This window comes from Centrocercus urophasianus, unplaced genomic scaffold (genome assembly GCF_019232065.1).
Source record: "Centrocercus urophasianus isolate 14NV4802_14NV808 unplaced genomic scaffold, USGS_Curo_1.0 seq_42, whole genome shotgun sequence".
NCBI lineage: Eukaryota > Metazoa > Chordata > Aves > Galliformes > Phasianidae > Centrocercus > Centrocercus urophasianus.
Genome location: NW_024885000.1, coordinates 1,295,549 through 1,318,337, shown reverse-complemented (window position 1 = coordinate 1,318,337; position 22,789 = coordinate 1,295,549). Strand labels below are relative to the sequence as shown.

The following is a 22,789-nucleotide window of genomic DNA, read 5'->3' as shown; positions in this document are numbered from 1 at the left end:
TCTGATGTCTCCATGACCTGAACTCACTCTGGTGACAGGTAATCTTTAACTGCATATCTATAAAGCAGTATAAACCATGACTGTATACAGTAGTGCATTTGGTCTTGCTAAACCATTTAATTATGAAGTTCTATAAGTGATGTAACTATGATAACTTCAGCACATTCTGCTTGACCAAATTTCCATGTTCTACATCTCTTCTGTGTAATTGAATTACAGGACTGCAGTATAGTGAGGCTGTCCAACAGTAAAAGCATTTAGTATTGCAGACAGAGCCACAGAGCAGGGAAGAAACTATCCTGTTATCTTGTTTGCTTGGAGTAAGTCACTCTGGGTTTTTTTTCCAGTCTGAAGTTATATCAAAATCATTCAAAATCATAGCCACATATTTCAGAAAGCACAGTTCAGTACTGAAAGGATTGTCGTGACGTGAAAGCAGAGGTCCCAATACACTGCAGGGATGGGTTTAGAAGGTGGGCAACAAGGCGTGAAAAGAGAATTAGATCAGAATTGTTTGGGGTCATGAGAAACATAGCAAAGGTAATGCTGGTGTGTTTTCTGCACCATGAGAAGTAGGGGGCAACAGAGCTGGTCTCAGAGTAAAGAGAAGACGACTTTCCCTTGTGACAGACAGCTCAGTGCTGAACTTCTTGCTGCAGAATGTCACAGGCATGGAAAGTTTGCAGGAGTTCAAGGGAGAACACATTCCTGGAAAGGAAATCCTGAGAGGACTGCTGCTGTCTCCTGATTTAAGAAATTCCTAAAATGCGAGTTTCTGGAGAGTGAGATAATGTTGTGGAGCCGTTCATATGATGTGTGTCCTAATCTTATGCATTTCCATGCTGATCCTTTAGTCATTATTGTAGGAAATGAGATATTTAGCTAAGCAGATGTTTGGTATGATTCACCACTTATGTTAAGGCAGTTTGTATTGGATGGAGGTTTAATATTTGCTACATTTACTTGCCGCAGTGTAAACTGGAATTTATTACAGAAGGAGATCATAGAATCATAGAATTGATCAGGTTGGAAAAGATCTTAAAGATCATCAAGTCCAACCACAACCTGACCATCCTACCCTAACTCTAACGGCAGCTCAATCACGTCCCTGAGCACCACATCCAGATGGATTTTAAACTCATCCAGGGCTGGTGACTCCACCACCTCCCTGTGCAGCCCATTCCGGTGCTTAACAACCCTTTCTGTAAAGAACTTCTTCCTGATATCCAACCTAAACCTCCCCTGGCACAACCTGAGGCCATTTCCCCTGGTCCTGTCACCAGTGAGAAGAGACCAGCCCTGCTCTACAGCAATCACCTTTCAGGTATTTGAGGTGTTTATCAACTGTACCCTGTTCTGTGGTGATCCACAATTAGGAACATCCCCCCCCCCCAAAAAAAAACAAAAAAACAAGACTAACAAGGATTTGTTTCCAAGAAGCAATATATTATATTATATTAAACATAAGACCAAAAATTTTTGGAGAAGATAATAATGATTCCATTCATGAAATGCCACGCACATCTGAATGAATGCTTTTATTTGTCATAGTGTGTCTTCAAGATTTGATAAGTGCTGATGTTAAGCAGTTCAAACACACCTGCACATCTGCTGTGTTGATGCATGCATCACCTGCACGGCGTTTGGCACTTTTCTATACCACCACAGTACAGACAGCACCCAGACCTACAGGAAAGGCTGGCACTCTGCTGATGAGCTGGTTTGGACATTTACACTCTGCTGTGGGAAATCCTTACCAAGCAGCATACATTCTTTTAACTGACTTTCCTTTTTGGTTTCCATGCCTCAGTGGACTGATGAGTGGCTTGATGGAAGAAAAACTCTCCCTGGAGAAGATTTCTAATTTTGCTCCCTGGGTGAGCAGAAAATTTTAAAGAGCAGGCTGCAGGCTGACACTGGTGGAGGAGGGCTGGGAAAGGTCAGAGACCCCTGAATCATAGCTTTGTTTTCAGCAGCTCCGCTGGTGAAGCCCCCTAGACATTCTCCAAGGCTCTCTGTTTGAGAGACAGCTCATTTCCCCTCCTAGATTTATAAGACTGTTTAAAATTGTGACATCTTTAGGGCCCTCGAGGCCAGCATATATGGATGAAGCTGGGAAAACTGCAAACACAGAATTAAATACATTTCTATAAAGGCAATGCCAGTTTTCTTCCACTAAGACTCTTGTAGTCAAGATGCTCCTACAACATAAGTATGAGCAGTTTGCACTGGAGGGCAAAATCCTTGAAACTCTGTTTCTCTAAGCTCCAAAGCATTCAATTTTTACTATTTGTCCTTAAAATAATTTTTTTTTTTTTTCACTTAAGTGACACTTTCTGTATCTTTCGTACAATAGTTGCAAATCAGCTGTCCTACTATGGAAGTGAATGTTAGAGATAGCAGCAGAGGCTTCTATCTTGTTTTAAATAAGTTTATAAGTAAGTTTAAAAATGATTTCTTGAAAATCAAACCTTTTGTAGCAATGCTTTTTGTATCGAGTTGTGGAGTTTAAACAATTTTTTTTTAAAATTACTGTTATAACAATTTTAGGAGGTTTGTTGTTGTTGTTGTTGTTGTTGTTGTTGTTGTTTTTCACTTCATTCTAAAGCAGAAAATCTCCATCATGGAAGTATTGTCATCTCTTTGTATACTCTATAAGTCTTTCAGGCTGCTATAATACATCTTCTAGAATGCTGAACTTCGGTTTTCTTTTACACCAAAGGCAGTAGAGGGGAACTATCAGATTCTTGCTAGGAAACAGAAAAATCTATTTTTGTTCCCCTTTCCCTTATGCACACTCAGGTGGGGTGCCTGGAATCATGCAGGATTGAGGAACCCCAGGAATTCCTTATCTGCAATGCAAGGTTAAAACACACCACGTTTACCTTAATATTCCAGTGGGTTGGGTTCTTTTACTTTGTAGAAATGTGGAAATAGATGGAATAAGCAAAGGGATGGTAGTCACACACCCAATGCTACCAGAAACAAAGAAGTTCTTACCGTGTTTCACACTGACTCTTGCCTTTTCCTCCTGAAAGGTTCGTGGCATTCAGCATTTGATTTAACAAAACTTGATGATCACATCCATGTCTCTTGGCTGCTGGTGTGACAAACAGTTACACGTGGATGTCCTTGCAGAAGGCGATTACCTTTTGCAGTCTTAGCAATGGCAGTAAAATATGCCTTCCTAGGCCATTAGTCTTAGCTTAAAGCAGGAAAAGGAAGGATAAATGCATCTGACTGACAAAAATTCTTAGTTTATCTTCTTCAAACTTGACAGAAGTCTTACTTGGCACTTGCGAGGCATGTATCATAAATAAGTGATTTATTTTTCATATACATATTTAAGTGCTAAGTTACACTGCTTTTCTTAAGGCATCGTATCAAATCGTATTATTCCTCCTAATATTGTGGGTCTGTTGAAATCTGAACTCAGGCCTTGTTTCAGATTTTTCTTCACTTCCTGCTCACACAGTTCATCATGTGAGTGAAGTTTTTCCATATCTCGACTATTTCCTAGAAATAGTTCCTTTCCTTTGTACCATATTAGTACTGGCACACCAGTCACACAGATGGATTCTATCTGCTCTCATCTGCAATGAAATTAGTACCGAGTTCTTCATCTAAACCACTCCAGCATGCAATGTAATTCTTTTATATCTGTATTGATTTTTTAATTATGAAGATCAAAGGTATGAGTCAACCAACAAATGATTTTCAGTCTTCCTTGCATCTCAGTGTTTTTATGTACTTGGACTTCAATTGACCAGAAGACCGTAGCTTTGCACTTGGAAATTGTTTGATTTGACAGGTTCTGTATTTGCGACATCAAAATATGTTGCTATGGAAAATGTTACAAGTTCTAATTAAAAATGCAGAGGTCACAAGTTTCCCAGAACCAGTAGGGCGTAGATCTTAGGAAAAAAGAATCACAACATAAAAAATCCAGAGATATGTCAGTCTGCAATTTTCCAGATCCGAAAGGAGTGCAGCAAGTGTTCAGAAAAAATACATGAGACTGGAATTTTGATCAAGTTCCCTTGCACTCATTCATATGCTGTGTGTACACCTTTCCATTGGCACAAATTGCCTTCGCAAATCACACGCAGAGCTCTGAAATGTCCTCATACAAATTAGAGGAGAGTTAGTAATTTCATGTAAATTAGTAGAAAGTAGACCTGCGTGGTGATTCTTTCAAATCAAATGCCAGCACTGAAATACCCTCCACGTAACATCCAAGCATTCTGCCACCTACACGCATCCATCGCTTCCTTTGAAGGTTGGTCCATGTTCACTTATGACTCACTGATTCTCCTTCTCTTCATTACCTCTTTATTTGTTCAACTGTTTCTACATTCCCCCTTCATACATTTTTCTTTGTAAACAATCCTTGTGACTTTCTGTTCCTTTTGCTCCAGTTCAGCCAAACCACAAGAACCAATGGTACAAGTGCAGGCCTGAGGCAGAAATATCTGAGCTGGAACATCTCTGAGATGTACCCACAAACTGTTCCAATCAGAACCTAAGAGTACCTCAGCTGCAATGAATTCATCCATGCTCAGTGCCATGCTGTTAGGAACACACCTGTTTTGGAGATTTTGGCCTTGCATAACACAAGACTTTTCCATTTTCACTCAAAATACATTCTGTTTCTTATCTTTTTATGGCGTTGGAATTCTCAGTGCTTTCTTTATTCATTCTTCTTTTTATTGTTTTTCCAAAGCAGTGACGTGTCGTTACTACAGCACGGGACCAAGTCAGCTTCAGTTTCCTCCTGGGACAGAATCCTGTGCTATGCAGGTTGCAAGCTTGCAGTCCGATGGCTCCTCAAACCCACCTTTTGGGTTTCCTCACCCAAACGCTTTTCTAGATAATAAAAAACAAATATCACTTACCTGAGTTTGCCATAATACAAATGCATGTGAGCACTGTATCACAACTGCTGGGAAGCAGCTGAGCAGCAGCAGGTCTCGTTGTGTTAAACCTTCATCTTCTCGTATCAACTGAGATTCACCTGGCCCACAGAGAATCATTCTCTTGACTGAACTGCAATCAGAAGTGGATAAGCAGACAATTGTTTTTATGTACATTTTGTTAAACCAGATGTGAATTTTGCAGAACATTTCAGTTATCTGCTGAAGATTTCACAAAGGTACAGCATGAGACTTCATGAGGTAGACTTACCATAGTATGGATGTACACGTAATCTTTCCTTCTTTTCCTTTTTAATGATCTTTTCAGCGTTTCTGCAAGAATTCAATACTTGGTTTGTTGCCAGAGTTAACATGTGGGTGACTAACATGGCTGTGGCCTCAGGCCACAACCCTTAAACTGAGAAGATAGAAGGTCAAGTGGAATACGAGAGCATGAAATGGACTTTGTTGTTAGTATAGGCATTTTTTTCATAACTGCAGAAACTGGCATTGGGATGATGAATTTCAAAGCCTTTCTGCATCATTTCAGTATAATAGAAAATACCATAATTGATAAATCAACAGTAGAGCCCCTCTCCCCTCCCCAGCACTACTTTTTCCATTTTAAACTACCATGGCTAATTAGGACAAGGACTGGATGCCTTCATGAACTCTTAAAATGCCGATCTACAGTTTTACGAAAGTAGGAAATGTCATTCATCTGTATTTAATTAAACTTTTTAAAGTCTATGAACAGAGCTCATTACCACGAAAAATTCTAGGCAGCTGCCTTAAAGCAGTTTCTACAGTTACTTCCTTCTTTCTCTGTTAATAAGGAAAGAATTTCTCAGATAGCTACAGGATAAATTTGGGATCAAGATCCAAATTATTTTGTTTTTTTATTGAACTGAAGCACTGCCAGATCTTAACCTCCTTATTCTAAGAGGAGAGACTGGATTCAGATGGCAGTTTAAAGGGCAGCCATGCTCCTTAGAAGGTACAAACCTTCTGCCTTACTCATTTCTACATTGATAATTTACTTGATCCTTGTTAAAATGTAGACTAATTAGGCTAATCATTTAAAATTTCCTCCTGCTTAATATGCTGTTAGAGACTTTAAATAATACTTTCCTCCTTTTTCTGTACAGATAGTACAGATCTTTTTTCTATCATAAAGCAACAGAAAGTTACAGTCATTTTACATGAGCTCAGTATTTCCATTTTCCTATGTTAATTGTGGACATACTTTTATTGCTGCCTGCCTTTCCTCTTAATTGATGCTTTTAAAAATAAGGCACATACTGTGAAAAGGCATTATCTTTAAGGGACGTATTACATCATACCAGCCACTATGAAGAATTAACTCTATCCCAGCCCAAACCAGAACAGTTGCAGTACTTCCTAGGAGAATCAGTGCCAGCTCTCAGCACCACATATACTGAGGGTTGTTGTTTCTTATGCAACAGCTAGAAAAACGTCTGGGGCTTTGCCTAGAAGTTGACAGACAAATTTAAATAGTCCCTGTAAATATTTTGGATGTAGAAATTGAAACCAAAGGGAAGTTTACTTATTATGTTTGCTATATAAAGGAAGTTACTTGCTACGTGTCCTATAAAATACAACAGTTTCTTGCAAGGCTTAGCAATGAGCTCACATCTACCCATTATGCACTGCACACACGTATGTGAAAACAATTTGGGCATAATAATCAGCATTTCCTGCACCATGGCTCAGTATGCTTTTCAACAGCTTAGTTCTTGCTCTTTCAGGTTTTGGTAGCACTTTGTTTCACAACAAAGGGCAAAGTTCTTGATGAATTAAAATGAGGGCCACTCTGTTTGGTCACTGTAACCAACAGGCACAGCTGATCACCAGGTGACAGTTCTACGTTCAGAAACATTTGGATCAGTATCTTCCAAATGTTCATCCCAGTTGTCACAAAGAAAGAAAAACGGCGTTGTCTTCTGTTGTCTGACACCTGGCTGCTTTTGGGGGTTTTTTTGAGTCATCCATTGATTTCCAGCAGGGAATCATCAGGCCAATGAAACTGTACAACAGAGTCACTTTTGTACTCTAGAACATACAGCTCAACCTGTTTAGATAGCAACAAATAATTTGTACTAAGCAAAAGCCGTAATGCATGGTAAGGTAGTATTTATTTTCTTCAGAAATTGAAATAGATTTGAATTTGCATCAATTTCCATCCCCTTATAAGAAGATTCTTTGCTTTCTTACTTCTTAGGCGTATGGGCTGTTTTAATTTCATTAACAAAAGTGACATTTTTCTAGCTCTGTGTCTAAACTGACTAATCCAAACTCTGAATCTTGAGGGGGTGGAGATCAAGAATAATTTCAAACTAGAGCTGGATGTCGTACAACACAGCGGTCAGAATCTTCCTGTTTGAGTTCAGGGTTTTAGTTTGGTCAGTCAGAGGAACTCTGTGTGGAATTACTCACAATCACCAATGGCTCCAATACTTCAGAAAGTTATTCTGGGAACTTTTCTTCTAGGTGGGTTATCAGACATGGATGGAGTCTCTTTAGAACAGAGCTAGCATTAAGTAATTAACTAATAGCTGATCTCATGCTTTTGGTAATAAGGAACTAGATTATTAAAAATGGGCAGGTAGATAGGAGATGGAGAGTGAAGAAGTTTGTTTAGCTTCATCATTAGAACTGGTGCTGGCTACGACCAAATTAATATAACATCTTTCCCACTGTTAAGACTTTATGTTGCAAATCTTTAAAACACATCTGTCATGTACTCTTTAAAATAAAGGAAATAAAAGCAGATTTTTTTTTAAAGAACTGTACAGTCTGGATACATTTTCCATTTTTCAGATAACATGCATGTCCCATGGAAGGCAAACTACAGAGTAGCTCTGGTCCTTTTCTAAATGTTAGGTTTTGGATATTTATTTTTTCTCACATGTCCTTCTCTTGGACACTGCATGCAGTAATAATGGGCAGACCATCTTAACAGCAAAGCTTCAGAACAACTAATGTTGTATTATGATCAGAGGCATAAGAAAGAGACTGTTAAGTCAGTGAACATGGGGAAGGTAAAGGGGGAACGACTATTTCTCTTACTTTTGCAATGCAAGAAATGCAAGCTCCCATCTAAATCAACTAGTAGATGATTAAAACAAGGAAATGGAAGTATAAAATGTATTCCATTGACAGAGGGTACTGTGAAAGGTAACAGCTGAGACAAAGAAGGGTCAGGACAGTTCTTGATGTATTAGGATAGTGTGTTCTTGAGCACAGGTCACAAAAGAGAAAAAGCTCCATGGTTTTGTGACTGCATTATTCTCTGCAAGTCGTGCTGCCCATTCATGCCAGAGAAGAATTCAGTCCAGTGTTGGTGTGGTTTTGGTTGTATTTTTTCAAATAACATGGAGCAGAATGAGATGAGTGAGCTCTTCCTCCTGTGACCATCAACTTCATAATAGAAAACTATATAAACCTCATAAATGGCTGGTCAAATAAGTGCTGACTGTTGGAGTCCCCCAAAATCTCTGCACCTACTTTGACAAATTGTGCTCCTTCATCCGACTCTGAAATTGCAACTTAGAAGAGATGCAGCACTTTCTAATTTGAGGTCCTTCATGTTCAGTTTGGCCATACGATGTGTCGTCTCACCAGACCGTGGTGGGACAGCTGGTTTGCAGTGAACTCGAAGATCAAGATAATTACAGCGTCTGCAATTTGTCCAATTCACTTTCTCTAATTTCCTGTTTGCTGGTGCTCAAAACAACAAGTGCATTCCGTCATGAAAGGAATGAGCCTACTGACAGGGAATGAGATGGAGTGGAAAGCAGCTGTGCTGCTGTTACAAACAAACTTTGTTCCAAAAACTCATTGATTACATGTACCAGAGCAGTGATACCATGTGCAAAAGAAGAGCAGCTCCGTACTTCCATAAACTAAGGATGCAACAGAACATGTCCCTCTGCTGCTTTGAATTCTCTCATTCAGGCTATCAAACTGTAGCCTTAGGGATGCTTAGCAAAAGGGAGCTTGTACAAAGTAGGCAGGTTTTCACCTTATTTCCAAAACCACTGAGTTTGAAGTTCAAAATCAAATAACTTTCTATTTATTAGCAACATACAGTGAGCCAGTGTTTAAAAATGGCATCTGGCTGTAGTCACTGCCTGTGCCCCAAACCATATTTTCAGCTGACAGTGAGCCATGATGCTCACTGATGGGAGATGACCCATTTTTCTCTGCGCATTCAGTTTGACTTTCCCTCCTTCATGCTGATTCAGCCATCTGGTAACTGTATTACAGTGAGTTTCCTGATGTGAGATGTGTGTATCCAGGGGCAGGGGACATTGCCATGACTCTTTGGAAGTTTCAGACTGATTATGGAGTGCCAATGGTTTGTTTTTCCCTCGCATTCAGAAGCACTGCCCATGCTGCCAAATCAAAGTGAAGTTAGGGCAGCTGCCTCTGCAGGTACATTTGTTTTTAATCACAGTTTCTACTGTACTCAGGTCAAGGGACTCAAAGTGAAAAGGAAATGATCACAGGAAAACAGAGATAAGATAGTAAGTTAGTTAATATCTCAACATTTACCCCAGTGCAGGATCTGTTTATTCCTGTGTCACTTCTGCATTTAAAAACAAATCAGTAACACTAGCACAGTGTGTGATAATGAAAAGAGAGCATGAGGAAGCATGATGCTTAGATGTCCTTTTCTACAGGTGAATGAAGGAAAAGGCACTTCTAGCTAAAGAGGTCTTTCAGAAGTACCTAATTAGCCAAAGTTACTCTAATTGAATAGCTTGTACCAATGCTCTGTAAGCAAAACATGCAGCAAACAACTCACTCTTCTCCCTTGATCCATGCAGTCCAGTCTTGTCTCCTCTCATCTAAGACACCTCTTTCTCACATTTCTTCCACACTCCAGTAAAAAGCATCTGAAATGTAAAGAAACGTCAAGAAAGATTTCATATCAGGTTTGGTTTGCTCTGAAACTCTCTTTCATGCAAGGGAGAACACAAAGAAATACCACTGGCAATGTACTTGACAATGATGTGGCAAGAAGTCCTACATTTACTTATAGTGCTACAGAATACACAAATCCTTTAAAAACTTCAAAATGCAGCAGGAGTGTAAGCAAAGAATTTCAGATACCTGTCTGTATCATCAGAGATAGGAGAACTGAAGAAGCTTCCTAAGAATTCATTCATCCTGATCACTTTGCCTCAGGCTCACTGAATCACAGGTTAATTTATGAAGCCTTTTTTTCATGCCAGAACCACCTTTTGTAATTAATTCCAGATGCAGTAATTAATTCTAGATGTAACTCTGGAAATATTCAGAAGCAGAAGCATGGCCTATTGACAAACAGCTCTCATTTTCCATTGAAAGCTGTGATGATCTAGAGAATCAATCTTACACAGTATCTAACCTAATTAATTCTATGATGCGGATTCTGTAGTTTGAGGGCCACGTCACAGCTGGTTTGGAGCAGAAAGAAGTGGTTAATTTACAACTATTACTTCTACAGCTGGGAGAACTGTTCTGTACCAATCTCACCAGAGCTTCGCATGGAAAACGTCCTCAGTGCAGAACAGTGAAATGAAGCTATCAACACTGACCTTTAGGAACTAAAAAACTTCTGTGCCTCAGAGTGCCTCAAGAGTGTTTCTGTATGATGGACACTTGGATGCAGCCAGTGGCATCTGGATGTGTCACAACTGTGTATTTACTTTGTAATTACGGATAGAGTAGCGACTTCGGATTGGCACAGACATTTGTGTATAGCCTGCAGAAAAGTTACTATGGGCAGCGTTCAGAAAAGTGCTCTTACACCGCTATTCAATGAGACTTGCATGCCTGCAAAATGTCACATTATCTTCCTGATTCCTTTTCGCCTTCTGAATGAGGCACTCTCCCCATTAGCCTCAATGAAGGCTTTGTTTTTGTCTTCAACACTCGGAACAAACTTTCTGGCCAGCAGAACGAAAATCACTAACACAAAGGATATTTTTCTTCTCTAATTGCCATAAGACTGGGAATATTGCTTGCTGTCAGACTGAGCTGAGAGCCTATTGAAAAAGACTGGATAAACTGACAAGCTTTTTCTCCATAGGCCCTGAAGTGTGTGTCCCACCAGTAATGCTTTTGAAAAGATTATTTGTATACTGTGTGCCAGATCTGAGGCCTTATCTCTTGGAAACTGGGCTCTGTTAGGGAAGAGGACCGTCTTAACGCTGTCATATTTAGCATTATAACCTATCACACTGATATCCTATATGGGGTTACGTGTTCAGAGATCAAGACCTAATAGGGAAGTGCTAAACTCCCTGTCCCTGGAGTTCAGACTCGGCAGAAAAACACACAAGGGAATTATCCTATGGGGGCTCCCTGCAAACATCCCTCAAAAGCAGATTTTAATAAGAAAATAACATGGATAACTGTTCCTAGAGCCTATACTGATGCGCTGAGATGTCTAATTGTCTGCAGATATGGTCCACGTTGATAATAATGACCACTTGAAGAGGTTTCTTCTACTAACTTTGAGGCACTAGGGATTCAGCCTCAAAGAAGCCTGCGTCTTTTGATGGTGAATAATCAGCTATGAGAATACTGCCTGAAATTAATTTGTGGAGTAATACGTGGTCACTTCAGGAGGAAAAAAAAAGGTAAACGACAAAGGTTGTATGGTCATTTGATGGATCTGTTATAAGATGTGGGAACACACTGCACAGGATTGCATCCACGCGGGTTTTGGGTATCCCCAGGCGAGGCGCAACCTGCTTCACTGCTCTGCCCTCCTCATGACAAAGAGCAGCACCGCATTGTTCTAAGCGCTCTGCGCCACAAGCCCGCAAATCTCTATGATATTTGGTCCTCCAGGCGGTAACACGCATGCGCACGGAAGCACCCTCTCTTTCCTCCAACCGCTCTGCGCTGCGAGTCCGCCGACGTTTTTGGTCCCTGGTCCTCCAGAACGTACAACGCACGCCCCGCGATACGTACAACTGACACAAACCTCCCACCTACAGCCACCCGCGTTACTCTCATCACTTCTGCTCCCGCCCTGTTTCGGGCGCTTCCACAACAGAACCAACCACAAAAGAACGCAGCAGCCCCCACAGCCTCAACACCTCCTACCCCCTCACACCACCCTCCTCCGCGAAAGCCCCCAATCGCGGATCCTCATCATAAGCCACATACTCTGAAGGCAGGGCGAGAATTCCTAAGCCCCATCAGCAGTTCCCAGTCCGCGTCCCCCATTCATTCCGCACTTCCTCACACACCTGCACCCTCCACGTGCCCGAGTGAATCCATAAACTCACTCTTTTACCTCACCACTGCCTCCGAGCGCCCACTGATTGGCTCAGCGCATCCATAATTTACATATAACCGCTCTGCGCCTCGAGTCCGCCAACTTCTATGGTGTTTGAGCCTCCAGGCAGTAAGACGCATGTGCACAGAAAGCCGGAAGTGATTTGCCTAAATTCTAGCTACTCTGCGCAGAGAAACCACCACTCTATGGTGACTGATCCTCCGGCAGTAGTGCGCGTGCGCCAAAGCAAGCGGCACTTGCATGGATTTACGCTCACGCTCAGACCGGGGAGCAGCCCCCTCGCTCCTATCGCCACGTCCGATTGGCTCAGCGCCGGGGCTGACTGACAGGTGCCCGCTACAGTTCCGCGCATGCGCACTGGCTCTAAGGCGCCCCCCGTTGCCTCGTATTGACTGCAATTTGGTACTGGAGGCGCTGCTGCGGGCTGAGGCTCTCGCTTAGAGCGTGGATGGCAGAACTCTGCGGTGGGCTGAGTGCAACCTGGAGAACCCTGGGGGTCTCTGGGAGTAATCTCTAAGTGAATTTGTTGTGGCAGAACAAAAGAGGCATCACTGCTGGAGGAAGCTTCATATGTTGGATTAAAACACTGAGATTCATTCTATACAATGCACTTTAGGGTGTGCTTGAGTCCACTGGGGTGTCTTTGGAAGCCTCTAGAGCACAATGCGAGACTTCTACATCATCCTAGTGGACACCGAGGAGCTCTGGGAGTATCGCAGAGTTCCTCAGATTATGCTGGGGGCATTTTGGAGGCATCTAGGGCACACTTAGAGGCCTCTAAGATACCTCAGAACACATAGAGGAGCTCTGGAAGCACACAAATGTTTCTCTGAGCACAGAGGGTGGCTCCTGGGAGGCCTGTAGGATGCCCTGAGAAGCATCTAGAGCAGCATGAAGCACAATGAGAAACCCTGGGAGAACTCACTGGACATCTCCAGGAATCCAGCAGGACAAGGGGAAATGATTTTAAGTTAAGGGAGGGAAGATTTAGGTTGGATGTCATGGGGAAGTTCTTTGCAGAGAGAGTGGTGAGGTGCTGGAACAGCTGCCCAGAGAGGTTGTTGATGCCCCATCCCTGGAGGCATTTGAGGCCAGGCTGGATGGGATCCTGGGCAGCCTGGGCTGGTATTAAATGTGGAGGTTGGTGGCCCTGCGTGTGGCAGGGGGTTGGAGATTCATGATCCTTGAGGTCACTTCCAACCCGGGCCATCCTGTGAATCTTCCGCGGTGCCTGGAACACACCGGGGACTCTTGCTCAGGGCAGTGCCTGCAGTACCCACCGGCGTCCAGCAGGTGGCAGCAGAGAGCCGCGGCGCTGTCGGGAGGCGCGAGAGCCGCTCGGCGGCATTTCCAGCAGCGCCCCGAAACCCGGCTTTGTTGCTCGGCTGCTGGTTGCCCAAACAAGCAGCGACAACGTATACACACAAATGTCTATCCGCTACTTAGTGTGCCACAACATCGAGCTTCCAGAGCTTGTTACTGCGCTGTAGAGCGCCCTGTAGGGTGCCCGTCCTTCTCTCTCCTTTCCCTCACTTTCCCCAGGTGCTCTCCTCCTTGCTTTGCTTTATTATTCCCATTACCTTCCTCCACATTGCTCAGAAATTCCACTTTCTTGATGAATATCAAATCCTAAAGCACTGCCATTCTATTAGAGTTATCCGGTTGGGTTGTATTGCATTTTGCATCTCACTCTAGGGCACCAGAACATAGAAGCAGATTGTGAGGTCTGATTTGGGGAAGGCAATTCTCTTGGTGGGGTCAGCATGGAGGGGCCAGAGCCCCAACCACAATAACCCCAACCCTAATAAAGCCCCGACCCCAAAAACAATACTAATCATCAGCCTAACAACCCTGAAGATAGCTGTAATAACCTCACAAAGCTTCTAACTCTAATTCTAATTCTTACCCATAAACCCAGCACTAAAATTTTCTCTGATATTAATAACGTGGCGAAGGCTGGCAAAGCTGAACAGAACCCAAAGGGATCTCAGCAAACCCCAGCACAGAGCAGCGAACCCAAATCCATTTGAAACTACTGGAGAGAAAAGGGAAATCCCTTCCTTACAGTGAAAGAGGCAGATCTCTAGAGAAGAGGAAGCAGATAGGGAGCAGCCGTCAAGCGTCCCATAAATCAGCAGGACGTTATAAACACTGCCATGCACTGCAGTTAGGAAACATCCAACAATACTTCAGACTGTCAGTACCACCAGGAAATAAGACAAATAGCAGCCCAGCCTGGCTCTCCCTCATTCCAGGATAAGTTTCTACAAAGCCTGACTGATGCTCTATGGCACTTCCACCTCTTTGCACTGCTCAGGCTGACTTTAAAGCTCCTGGGAGGGTCGGACAGAGTCAAAACCACAGAACCAAGCAGCCTTCTCCCAGCACACCCAGCATTTCCAGGGTTTGCTTCCAGCCTCTCATGGTTTATTTTGCACGTACACCTCACAGGAACCCAGGGTACGTGATAAGCTGCAGCCAACTGCAAAACCACAGCTGATGAGGCTCTCTGCAGAAACCAGCATCATGCTATTTCAGAGTTTCGTTCCTCTGGCTGGCACTAAACGTTAACAAACTCAAAGCAGTAGAACGCTACACATTTGTGGTTTAATTCCTCTTCTCCTTGTGTGGATGGCAGCGTTTATGACTTTTTAAGCAGTTGATGAAGTGCTTCATCAACAAAATGCACCACTGCAAACTCCAATGGAGGCTGTCCTCAGAAATCCACCCACACTCATCTTTTCCGTTCTCTGGTCAGAACGCATCCAGCTCAGGTTTCCAGTAGATGCTTTCATGGGTACAGAAGAGTAATCTGGGCACATTGATGCCATGGCAGCACTTTCTATTAGTCACAGAATTGTGAAAGTTGGAAAAGAGCTCTAAGGACGTGAAGTCCAACCATCAGCCCATCCCCACCGCGCTGCTTATTGCCCTTCCTTCGGTGAGGTGCTCAGGGTGCAATTATCACTCCTTGCAGCACAGCAACACGTCACAGAGAGGCTGCTCCCAAAAGCCATGGAAAAAGAGAAAAAAAAAGGCTGATTTGAAGTTTACCTCAACCCCATTCTGCTGAGCCTCCCTTCCTGAACCAACAGGCACCGACCTGCACAGAGCCCTGAGCTGTGCCCCTCAAAGGACAGCAGCTAGACAAAGCACCTCAGCACCAAATATGCCAGATGTGGAAACAACACAGAACCCAGCCTGGAGGAAGAGAGATTTGCATTTGCAAATTGCAAATGCCAGCAGTGCCCAGAAATGAGCTGAGCTGTTGGACAGGAAGGCTGATGTGCGCAACCACTCGTACCTTAGAAAATATAAACCCAATACAAAACCGTGATGGCCAATTAAGCCTCAACCGCAGCTGTCACGTTGTAACAGCACAGACATGGACAAGGTTGGCCATCAGGTCTCAACTCTGCCTGGACGCCAACAGCAGGTCAGGCTATGGGATGCAGGCAGCGCATCTCACCCAATCCACACTGTGTGATGGAACTGAATGGCGTATTTCAATTTGTAACCCAAAGCCAATTTCGGCTTTACTGTCACCTTTACGCCACAAGCCGCCTCACAGGCACTGCCTTCCGGCCTACAAGTCCTTCCCCTCCCCAGCCGCCATGTTGGGCGCGGCAGAACCGGAAGGCAAGGGGGGAGAAGCCATCTTGGTTGCTCGATTTGGCAGGGGAGGGAGGCGCCATCTTGAGAGTGGCAGAACAAGAATGTGGTATAACGAGACGCCATCGTGAATGCTTGATTTGGCACAGCGGGAGAGGCCATCTTGAGAGTGGCAGAGTAGGAACGGGGGCAGCCATTTTGAGTGAGACATAGCAGGTGGGAGACGCCATCTTGAGTGTGGCAGAACCCTTTCCTCCCCACTCCTCCACTCCCTTCAAGTTTAAACGAGACAAACAAAGCAAATTGGAAGTTTTTATCTGAGGAAATCTCTATCTGCACAGCTCTGAGCACCCCCTGGGAGGGCGCTGTGAAGCCACAGCCCAGCTCCCACACACCCACAGCCCTCCCTGGCTTTTATAGCCACGCATTGTGTCTCCATCATGCTGGCGAGCCGCACACAGCCATCCTCCCCTCCATCCATGGAAGCCTCCAACTGCTCCTCACCGCTCACCTGGAGGAGGAGGAAAAGAGGAGAGAAATGAGAGGTTTCCCAGGGGAGGGCAGCCCACCCAGCAGCAGGTCGCACCTGCCCAGCACCGCTTGCACCGATCTCCTCAGGGCTGCGTTGCTGCCATCCAGAGCTGCTGCCAGACGGCTGCGGTGGGACGGGCTGAGCTGCGGGGAGAACAGATGTGGAGCTGCAGAACAGGTTGAAGGGAGCCATGAAGGGTCGGTGGCTGCAAGGCTGCACTCACCTGGCTGCTGTAAATGGTCAGCACAGCCATCACCAGCTTGGCATAGCTCAGCGATGTGGCAAAGGCTGGAGCCTGCTGGCACAGGGTGAGCACCAGGAGGTCAAAGAGCTCGGAGGGCAGCGGCTCCTGCAAGAGAGCGGGGAGCACTGCAGGCCTTCAGCCCGGAGCTGCTGGAGCTGCACACGATGCAGCCTCACCTGCCTGCCCAGCACCGCCAACACCACCGACAGCAGCTTCTCGGTCAGAGGGACTGCCAGCACCTGGCTGCAAAACACAGGAGATGTCTGTGCTGCTCACACGGCCTCGCTGGCTGCACACTCTGCAGCTCGTCGTCTCTCACCCCAACACCATTCTCACGTAGTCAGGCTCCAAGCACTCCTCTACAAGGTCACACACCAACTTGATCTGCTCTGCACCTGCAGGGGTAAAAAGCTGAGGCTGCCAAACCCATGTGGGTGTGCTGACCCTTCCTGCTGCCCCTTTCTGGATGGCCCAGTCAGGACACCCAGAAATCAAGTGGCGCCTCCTTCTGCTGTTTGGAGAACTCAGCATCCTTCATTCAGCTGCAAAAGCTGAACTGCCAACAGCTCCCAGCAGTGGGGGATGCTGCCCTGCTGAGGGTTTAGGATCATTAAAGTTGGAAAAGATCTCTAAGATCAAGTCCAACCATCACTAAACCATGTCCCCAAGTGCCACATCTCCGCGTCTGTGCAGAGCAATGCTTCCCTTGGGCAGTTTCAGCACAGCTCTAGGAACTTTCAGGAACCCCCAAGTCCATGAGGGATTGCAGCCCTCCCCCAAGAAGGCTGATGCTGGAAGCCAGTGTCATCTCCCTCCCTGTCAATACCAGGCATCCTTACACTCCTCTCCCATCCCAGCTTAACTTGCTCAGATTCTACCAGCACTGTGGTTCCTAACACACATTTAGGGTGATAAATGCCCTCAAAAAGACAGCACCCCGCAGTCAGAGCTTTCCCATAGCTCTCCTTTCCCACCCCTCCCGTCAGGGCAGCCCAGCACACCTTGCCCTGGCTCCTGCAGGATGGAAGCCACCAGGACCTGACAGAAGGGCTCTGAATACTTGGAGCAGAATGAAGTGAGAGCAGCCATGAGGTGGCGGGAGGGCAGCTGTGTGAGGGACAGGACCTATGAGCAGAAAAGGCAGAAGTGAGGATGCAGAGAAGGAAACAGGGCACACTCAGGCTGGAAGAGCTCTGCCAGAGCACTTACTCGTGTGAGGAAGAGCTGCTCAGCCAGAACAGCTGCGCTGGCATAGCTGAGGTTGGGCGTGAGAGCCAGCAACCAGCTGCAGAACTGCACCAAGAGCTGCTCTGGGCACGTGGAGAGCTGGAGGAAGGAGCACAGCCCCTCGAGCTGGGGACAGCAGAAAGGACAGGGCTGTCAGGGGCAGCAGCAGCACCACCAGCTGCGAGGAACCACTTCTCACCTGGCTTGGAGAGCAGCTGTTGAGGATGTGCAGCTCAGGTGGGATGCTCAGCTCTGTGCGCTGCAGGGAAACACCGTCCTTGGCTAATGCACCAAACAAACCAAGCCACAAAATGTTGCTCTAGGGCTTTTCTCCTCCCTACTACCTCCCAGACTGATCCACATGCTGTAGAGGAGGTGACACAGCTGGCCTGTTGTCTCCTGCCAGTCACCCTACAAAACCCATCTCCTCTCCCACTCCCTTCTGGAGGCCCTGGGATGAGCCCATTTAGCCCACCTGCACCAAGGATGAAGGCAAAACATCCACTTACACTGGCTTCTTGCAGCAGCAGCATTTTCAGCCTTGGTCCATGCATCTAGGGAAAGTGAGGTGAAAGAAAGTCAGACTCTGAAAGTTCATCAGCTGAAAGAGGGGAGCAAAACCTTCAGGTGGGGAGCTGTTGGTCAGTTTGCTTCCTGATTTCTACGATAAGCACTTTGAGAAGCAGCATCCTGAAGAGTCATAAATCCCAAACTAGAGTCTCTCAGGTGCCCATGCCATACACACAGCAGCAGACTGAAGGACCCAGGAGACTTTTTCCACAGCAGGGAAGCTGCAGAGGTGTCCCCAGGAGACACAGGGATGCTGCAAAAACAGCACCCACCACCTTGCCACAAGGCAGGGAAGGCTTGGCAAAGGGAATGCAGACAGATAGCATGGAGGAGGATTGAAACCCAGAGAAAGCTGAAGCCCTCCCCAGTACCTGGATAAAGGACTGGACCTCCGCTGCAACCTCCAGCCCCGAAATCCTCCTGGGCTCCTTGTCTGCATCCTGCTGGGGGCTTTCCAAGGCAGCCCCAGCTGGGCTCTGTGCAGATCCATTCCTCAGTGTCTCCCCAGGCACCTCTTCTCCCACCCCAGCTGTGCTATCCAGCCCTCCCGGCAGCTCAAACACTGCATCCTCCAGCAGTGGCCTCTTCTCCTCCCTCTCCTCACTCAGCTCCAGGCTTTCCTCCAGTGCCTTCTTGCGCTTCCCCCCTGGATGCACAGAACCAGCCGCATCCCCATCCTGTTTGGGGAAGCACCACTTCAACTTCCTCCTCCCCTCCGCTTTGCTCTGGGCAATTTTCTGGCACAGACACTTGAGCTTCTGCTGGCAGGAAGCCGTCAGGGCAGGGGGAGGTGGGGAGGAATGCTCCTCTCCCCGCAGCAGCAGCACCCCCAGTGCGTGCACCCAGGGGTCCGGCTGGGGGTCCTGCCCTGCAGCACGCAGCAGCTGGTGGAGGCAGTCTGTGGGCACCATCGCTGCTACTGCATGCAGCAGGGAGAAGAGGTTCCTCTGGCACAGGATGGGGAGCAGCAGCAGCCGTGGTTTGCTGGAAAAGGGGAGAAAAAGAAGAGGCTGCATCACTGCAAAGCACTCCAGAACTCTTACGTGCCTTCCTGAGCTGCGGAGAGAGGTGCAATAGCGGGAGGACGTTAGAGAGAACAGCAAACACCTCCAGTAGGTTTTGCAGAAAAGCAGCGGGACCATTATCCACAGCGTTACACACGGACCACTGCACCGGGTGCACAGGAATTGGGAACCTGATGAACCCGACCTCCCACTGAGCCCCGAGTTTTGGGATCGCAGCTGACTCACACAGCCAGGGCTCCATCCGGCACGTCCAGCGTGGGCTCCTCCGCACACAGCGCGCCCACAAAGCTCCGCCAGGGGAACGCGTGTCCCGGTCCTTCCTGGGCCTGCAGCCGCTGCAGCGCACGGAGAGCAGCCAGCGTCCCAGCGGGGCCGGAGGAGAGAGCGTGCAGCAGCAGGCGGCAGGGCTTGGCAAGCAGCTGCAGCCAGGGAAGCTCCATCTGCCCGCAGGGAAACAGGGAGCGGAGCAGCGCCTGCAGCGACCCGCTGGATGCTCCCAGAGCTCCGCAGCTCTGGGTGTGTAGGGGGCAGGGTTATGGGGAGGACCCCCAGGAAGGCCGCGTTACCCGGCCGAGGCTCACGGCAGCGCTATGGGGCAGCTCTATGGGGCACCTCCACACGCCGCTCTCCGGCGGCAGCCGCAGCTCCAGGCGGAGCGCAGAGCGCTGCTCCCCTCCCTGCCCATCCGTGCTGGGGACGATGAGGCGCTCGGAGCCACGCGCGCCACTTCCGCACCGGGCGCGGCAAAAAAACCCAAAAGCGCGCGCTGTATGCAAATGATCCCACGTGCCGAGTGCAAAGGAGCCCTTAAAGGCGAACGCGCCGAGCCGCTCGGACGGGAGGGCTGAAGGCAGCGTCTGCGCTGTTTTATTTCGTCGTTCCTAGATTTCGCTAAAAACAGTTTAAAAACCGCGCCCCAGGGCAGCCCGGCTCCCCGTTCCTCTCAGCACTCTGTGCCTTAAAACCTCCCTCCCTATCCCGGCTCCTGCAGTCTCCCAGAGGTGCAACAGGAGGGGCTGAACCCCGTTGCCCCACACTCCCCGCCTCATCACCCGGCTCCACGGGCTCCAGCCAGGCTCGCAGCAGCCGGACCGTCCCATTCCCCACCCCACAGCTATCCTCCCTCCCCCCATACCAAAGCCAGGAGCAGCTCAAAGCATTAAAAGTGGATTATTCCATTCCCAGAAGATGCTTCCTTGAAGCCAAGAGCACCTAGCGAATACCCAGGGTTCAGTCTGAATCACTAATGTCCTCAAAGAACATCCCATGGCTATAACTTGTGTACAGCAACTCCAGCTCCAGCAGAGCGCTGGTGACAGCCCATTCAAGCAGGTAGAATTCATCTTCTTCCTCATCAGAGCTTTCCAAGGGAGAAGGGCTGCGCTCCTGTGGCACAGGACAGATGGTGAGCCCGGCCCCACGGTGCCCCTACCCCAAATGATGCATTGCCCCACTCACTGCACGCATCCTCAGGCGCTGCCGGCTGTGCCGCAGTGCTGTTCGCCCAATGGGCAGCTCGTGCAGGTAGATGCAGTCAGAGCCAAAAGGGCAGCGGCCGTGGTTCCGGGTGAAGAATTTGCACCTGATTTGCCTGCAGGGTTCAAACAGCAGCTGTGAGCACTGCTGGAGCGCTGCAGAGCCCGCGGTGCTGTGCACTCACCCTGTCCGTGCCTTGAAGCTTTCGATGAGCTGCTGCTTCTCGTCTCCATCTGAGAGCCAGAACTTGTGGGGGATGTAGTAGGTGGAGGTGAGCCGGCACTCTGGGCAGGCTCTGGGTGAATGTAATAGAACCATTAAGGTTGGAAGACCTCTGAGATCCTTAAGTTCAACCCCACCCCCACAGACCGCATCCCTCAGTGCCACGTCTTGAACCCCTCCAGGTGACACCACCACTCCTGGGTATCCCGTGCCAATTCCTGACCATCTTCCTGGTAAGATTTTTTTCCTAATAGCCAACCTGAGATGGGTCCTAAAAAGGGAGCAGCCCTGGCAGAGCTCAGTACCCTCGTGGGAGCACCCAGCGTCCTCATCACAGCTCCCACTCTCAAGGAAAGGCTTCAGGGCACGGAGCAGTGGGGCAGTGACCCCATCCCTGCACTGCCCGTGTGTCCCTACGACACTCACTTGCTGACCGTTTTTGGGAAGTCCCGGCTGCGTCTCCACGTGCGGATGCAGCCCAGACAGAAAGCGTGGCTGCAGTTGGGGAGGATCCCAAAGAGCCGCTCCTCCGGCAGTGCCTTCTCGAAGACCCGCTCCATGCAAATGCCGCACACCACAGCCTCGCTGCGTGCCCTCAGATCTGTGATGGATACCGGAGCTGCGGCAGCACCGAGCTCTATGGGATCCTACAAACCGAACAGCACAGCACTGCAGCCCGTGGCTTCACACCAGAGGGTCAAGCGGGATGACAAGGGCTGCACAGCCGTGAGACTGAACCCACCTCCGAGCACTGAGCCCACGCCGTCTGCACTGCTTTGCTGGGGGCTGGGGAACTGGGATCTGGTCTCAGCCCCTTCAGGTGGGAGCCTGAGCACAGAGGAGCTGTTAGAAAAGCACATCCCACCCCACCGTCGGTTCCACCTGCCCGCAGAACACAGGCTCAGCACTCAGGTGCCCCCATCCCTTACAAAGAGAGCAGGAGAGTTTCCCACAGCCCCAGCATGGCTTTATTTTGGGGGGGGGGGGGGGGAAAGATGTGGGACAAGGGCAGACACGTGCAGGGTGCTCCACCGCCACCCACAGCCCCGCTGGTCCTGGGGCAGCCCGGCACCCACCTGCGGCACTCCGAGCTCTCGCAGAGCCGAATCCTCCACGGACAGCACATCCGGGGGGGTCACCGCTTGCCGGGATGTTCTCAGTGCCATCCTCTTCCTCCGCCCGTGGCAGTCCGAAGGCTGCCCGCGTTGCGCTGGCAGCAGAGCTGTGCCCCGCTCCTCCCCGGCTCCGGACCACCGCCCCCTGCTCTGACCCCCCCCGGCGGGGGTGCACCGGGCTGCGGCCGTTCACTGCGGGCAGCGGCTGCTCCGGGTCGTGCTGGGAGCTGGAGGAGCGCGGGGACACACAGAGGAGACACGAAGAGGAGTCACCCCCCCGCTGCCAGTCCCGCCCCCCGACCCGTCCCCATTCATTCACTCACTCTCCCGGAGCGCGGTGCCTGGCCGGGGGAACCTTCGTGCCGTGCGAGAATCGGCAGCGCTGCCCAAACCTGCACGAACCGCGGGCAAAATTCCTGCGGAAAGGGAGAAACTCCATGGCCGGGGGGCTGCCCCAAAAAGCAGGGATGGAGCATCACCCCCCAGCAGTAGCTTTTAAGGATGCGACCACATTTTGTCCCCAGCGGTGCTT

General features: G+C 48.2%; 2 protein-coding genes and 1 long non-coding RNA gene across 8 annotated transcripts; all 3 read right to left on the bottom strand.

Annotated features, from left to right (window-relative positions):
* Window positions 1-1,439: 1,439 nt before the first annotated feature.
* Window positions 1,440-12,324, bottom strand: LOC122168462. 2 transcript variants are annotated; one of them, XR_006171261.1, is made up of 4 exons: window positions 12,232-12,324; window positions 9,745-9,835; window positions 5,185-5,246; window positions 1,440-5,046 (listed from the first exon to the last, which is right to left on the bottom strand). It is a non-coding gene; the product is annotated as an uncharacterized LOC122168462 (long non-coding RNA). The 2 variants fall into 2 exon arrangements; XR_006171262.1 differs by lacking the exon at window positions 12,232-12,324 and adding an exon at window positions 12,102-12,206.
* Window positions 12,325-16,266: 3,942 nt separating this feature from the next.
* On the bottom strand, window positions 16,267-20,453 carry FANCE (FA complementation group E). 5 transcript variants are annotated; one of them, XM_042833623.1, is made up of 11 exons: window positions 19,670-20,453; window positions 18,791-19,403; window positions 18,359-18,403; window positions 18,049-18,108; window positions 17,832-17,975; window positions 17,624-17,747; window positions 16,942-17,017; window positions 16,799-16,865; window positions 16,602-16,727; window positions 16,433-16,521; window positions 16,268-16,357 (listed from the first exon to the last, which is right to left on the bottom strand). In XM_042833623.1, the coding sequence occupies exons 1-11, from the start codon at window positions 19,882-19,884 to the stop codon at window positions 16,354-16,356; spliced, it is 1,563 nt and encodes a 520-aa protein (XP_042689557.1). In that variant the 5' UTR covers window positions 19,885-20,453; the 3' UTR covers window positions 16,268-16,353. The 5 variants fall into 5 exon arrangements, with proteins under 5 accessions (XP_042689562.1, XP_042689557.1, XP_042689558.1 ...); XM_042833624.1 differs by having other exon boundaries at window positions 16,602-16,673; XM_042833628.1 differs by lacking the exon at window positions 16,433-16,521 and having other exon boundaries at window positions 16,267-16,357; window positions 16,602-16,673; window positions 16,959-17,017.
* Window positions 20,454-20,577: 124 nt separating this feature from the next.
* On the bottom strand, window positions 20,578-22,696 carry LOC122168301 (probable E3 ubiquitin-protein ligase makorin-1). The gene is made up of 7 exons (XM_042833482.1): window positions 22,581-22,696; window positions 22,219-22,484; window positions 21,885-21,970; window positions 21,569-21,789; window positions 21,105-21,215; window positions 20,903-21,035; window positions 20,578-20,830 (listed from the first exon to the last, which is right to left on the bottom strand). Exons 1-7 carry the CDS (start codon window positions 22,694-22,696, stop codon window positions 20,675-20,677), a joined length of 1,089 nt encoding a protein of 362 aa, XP_042689416.1. The 3' UTR covers window positions 20,578-20,674.
* Window positions 22,697-22,789: the final 93 nt, after the last annotated feature.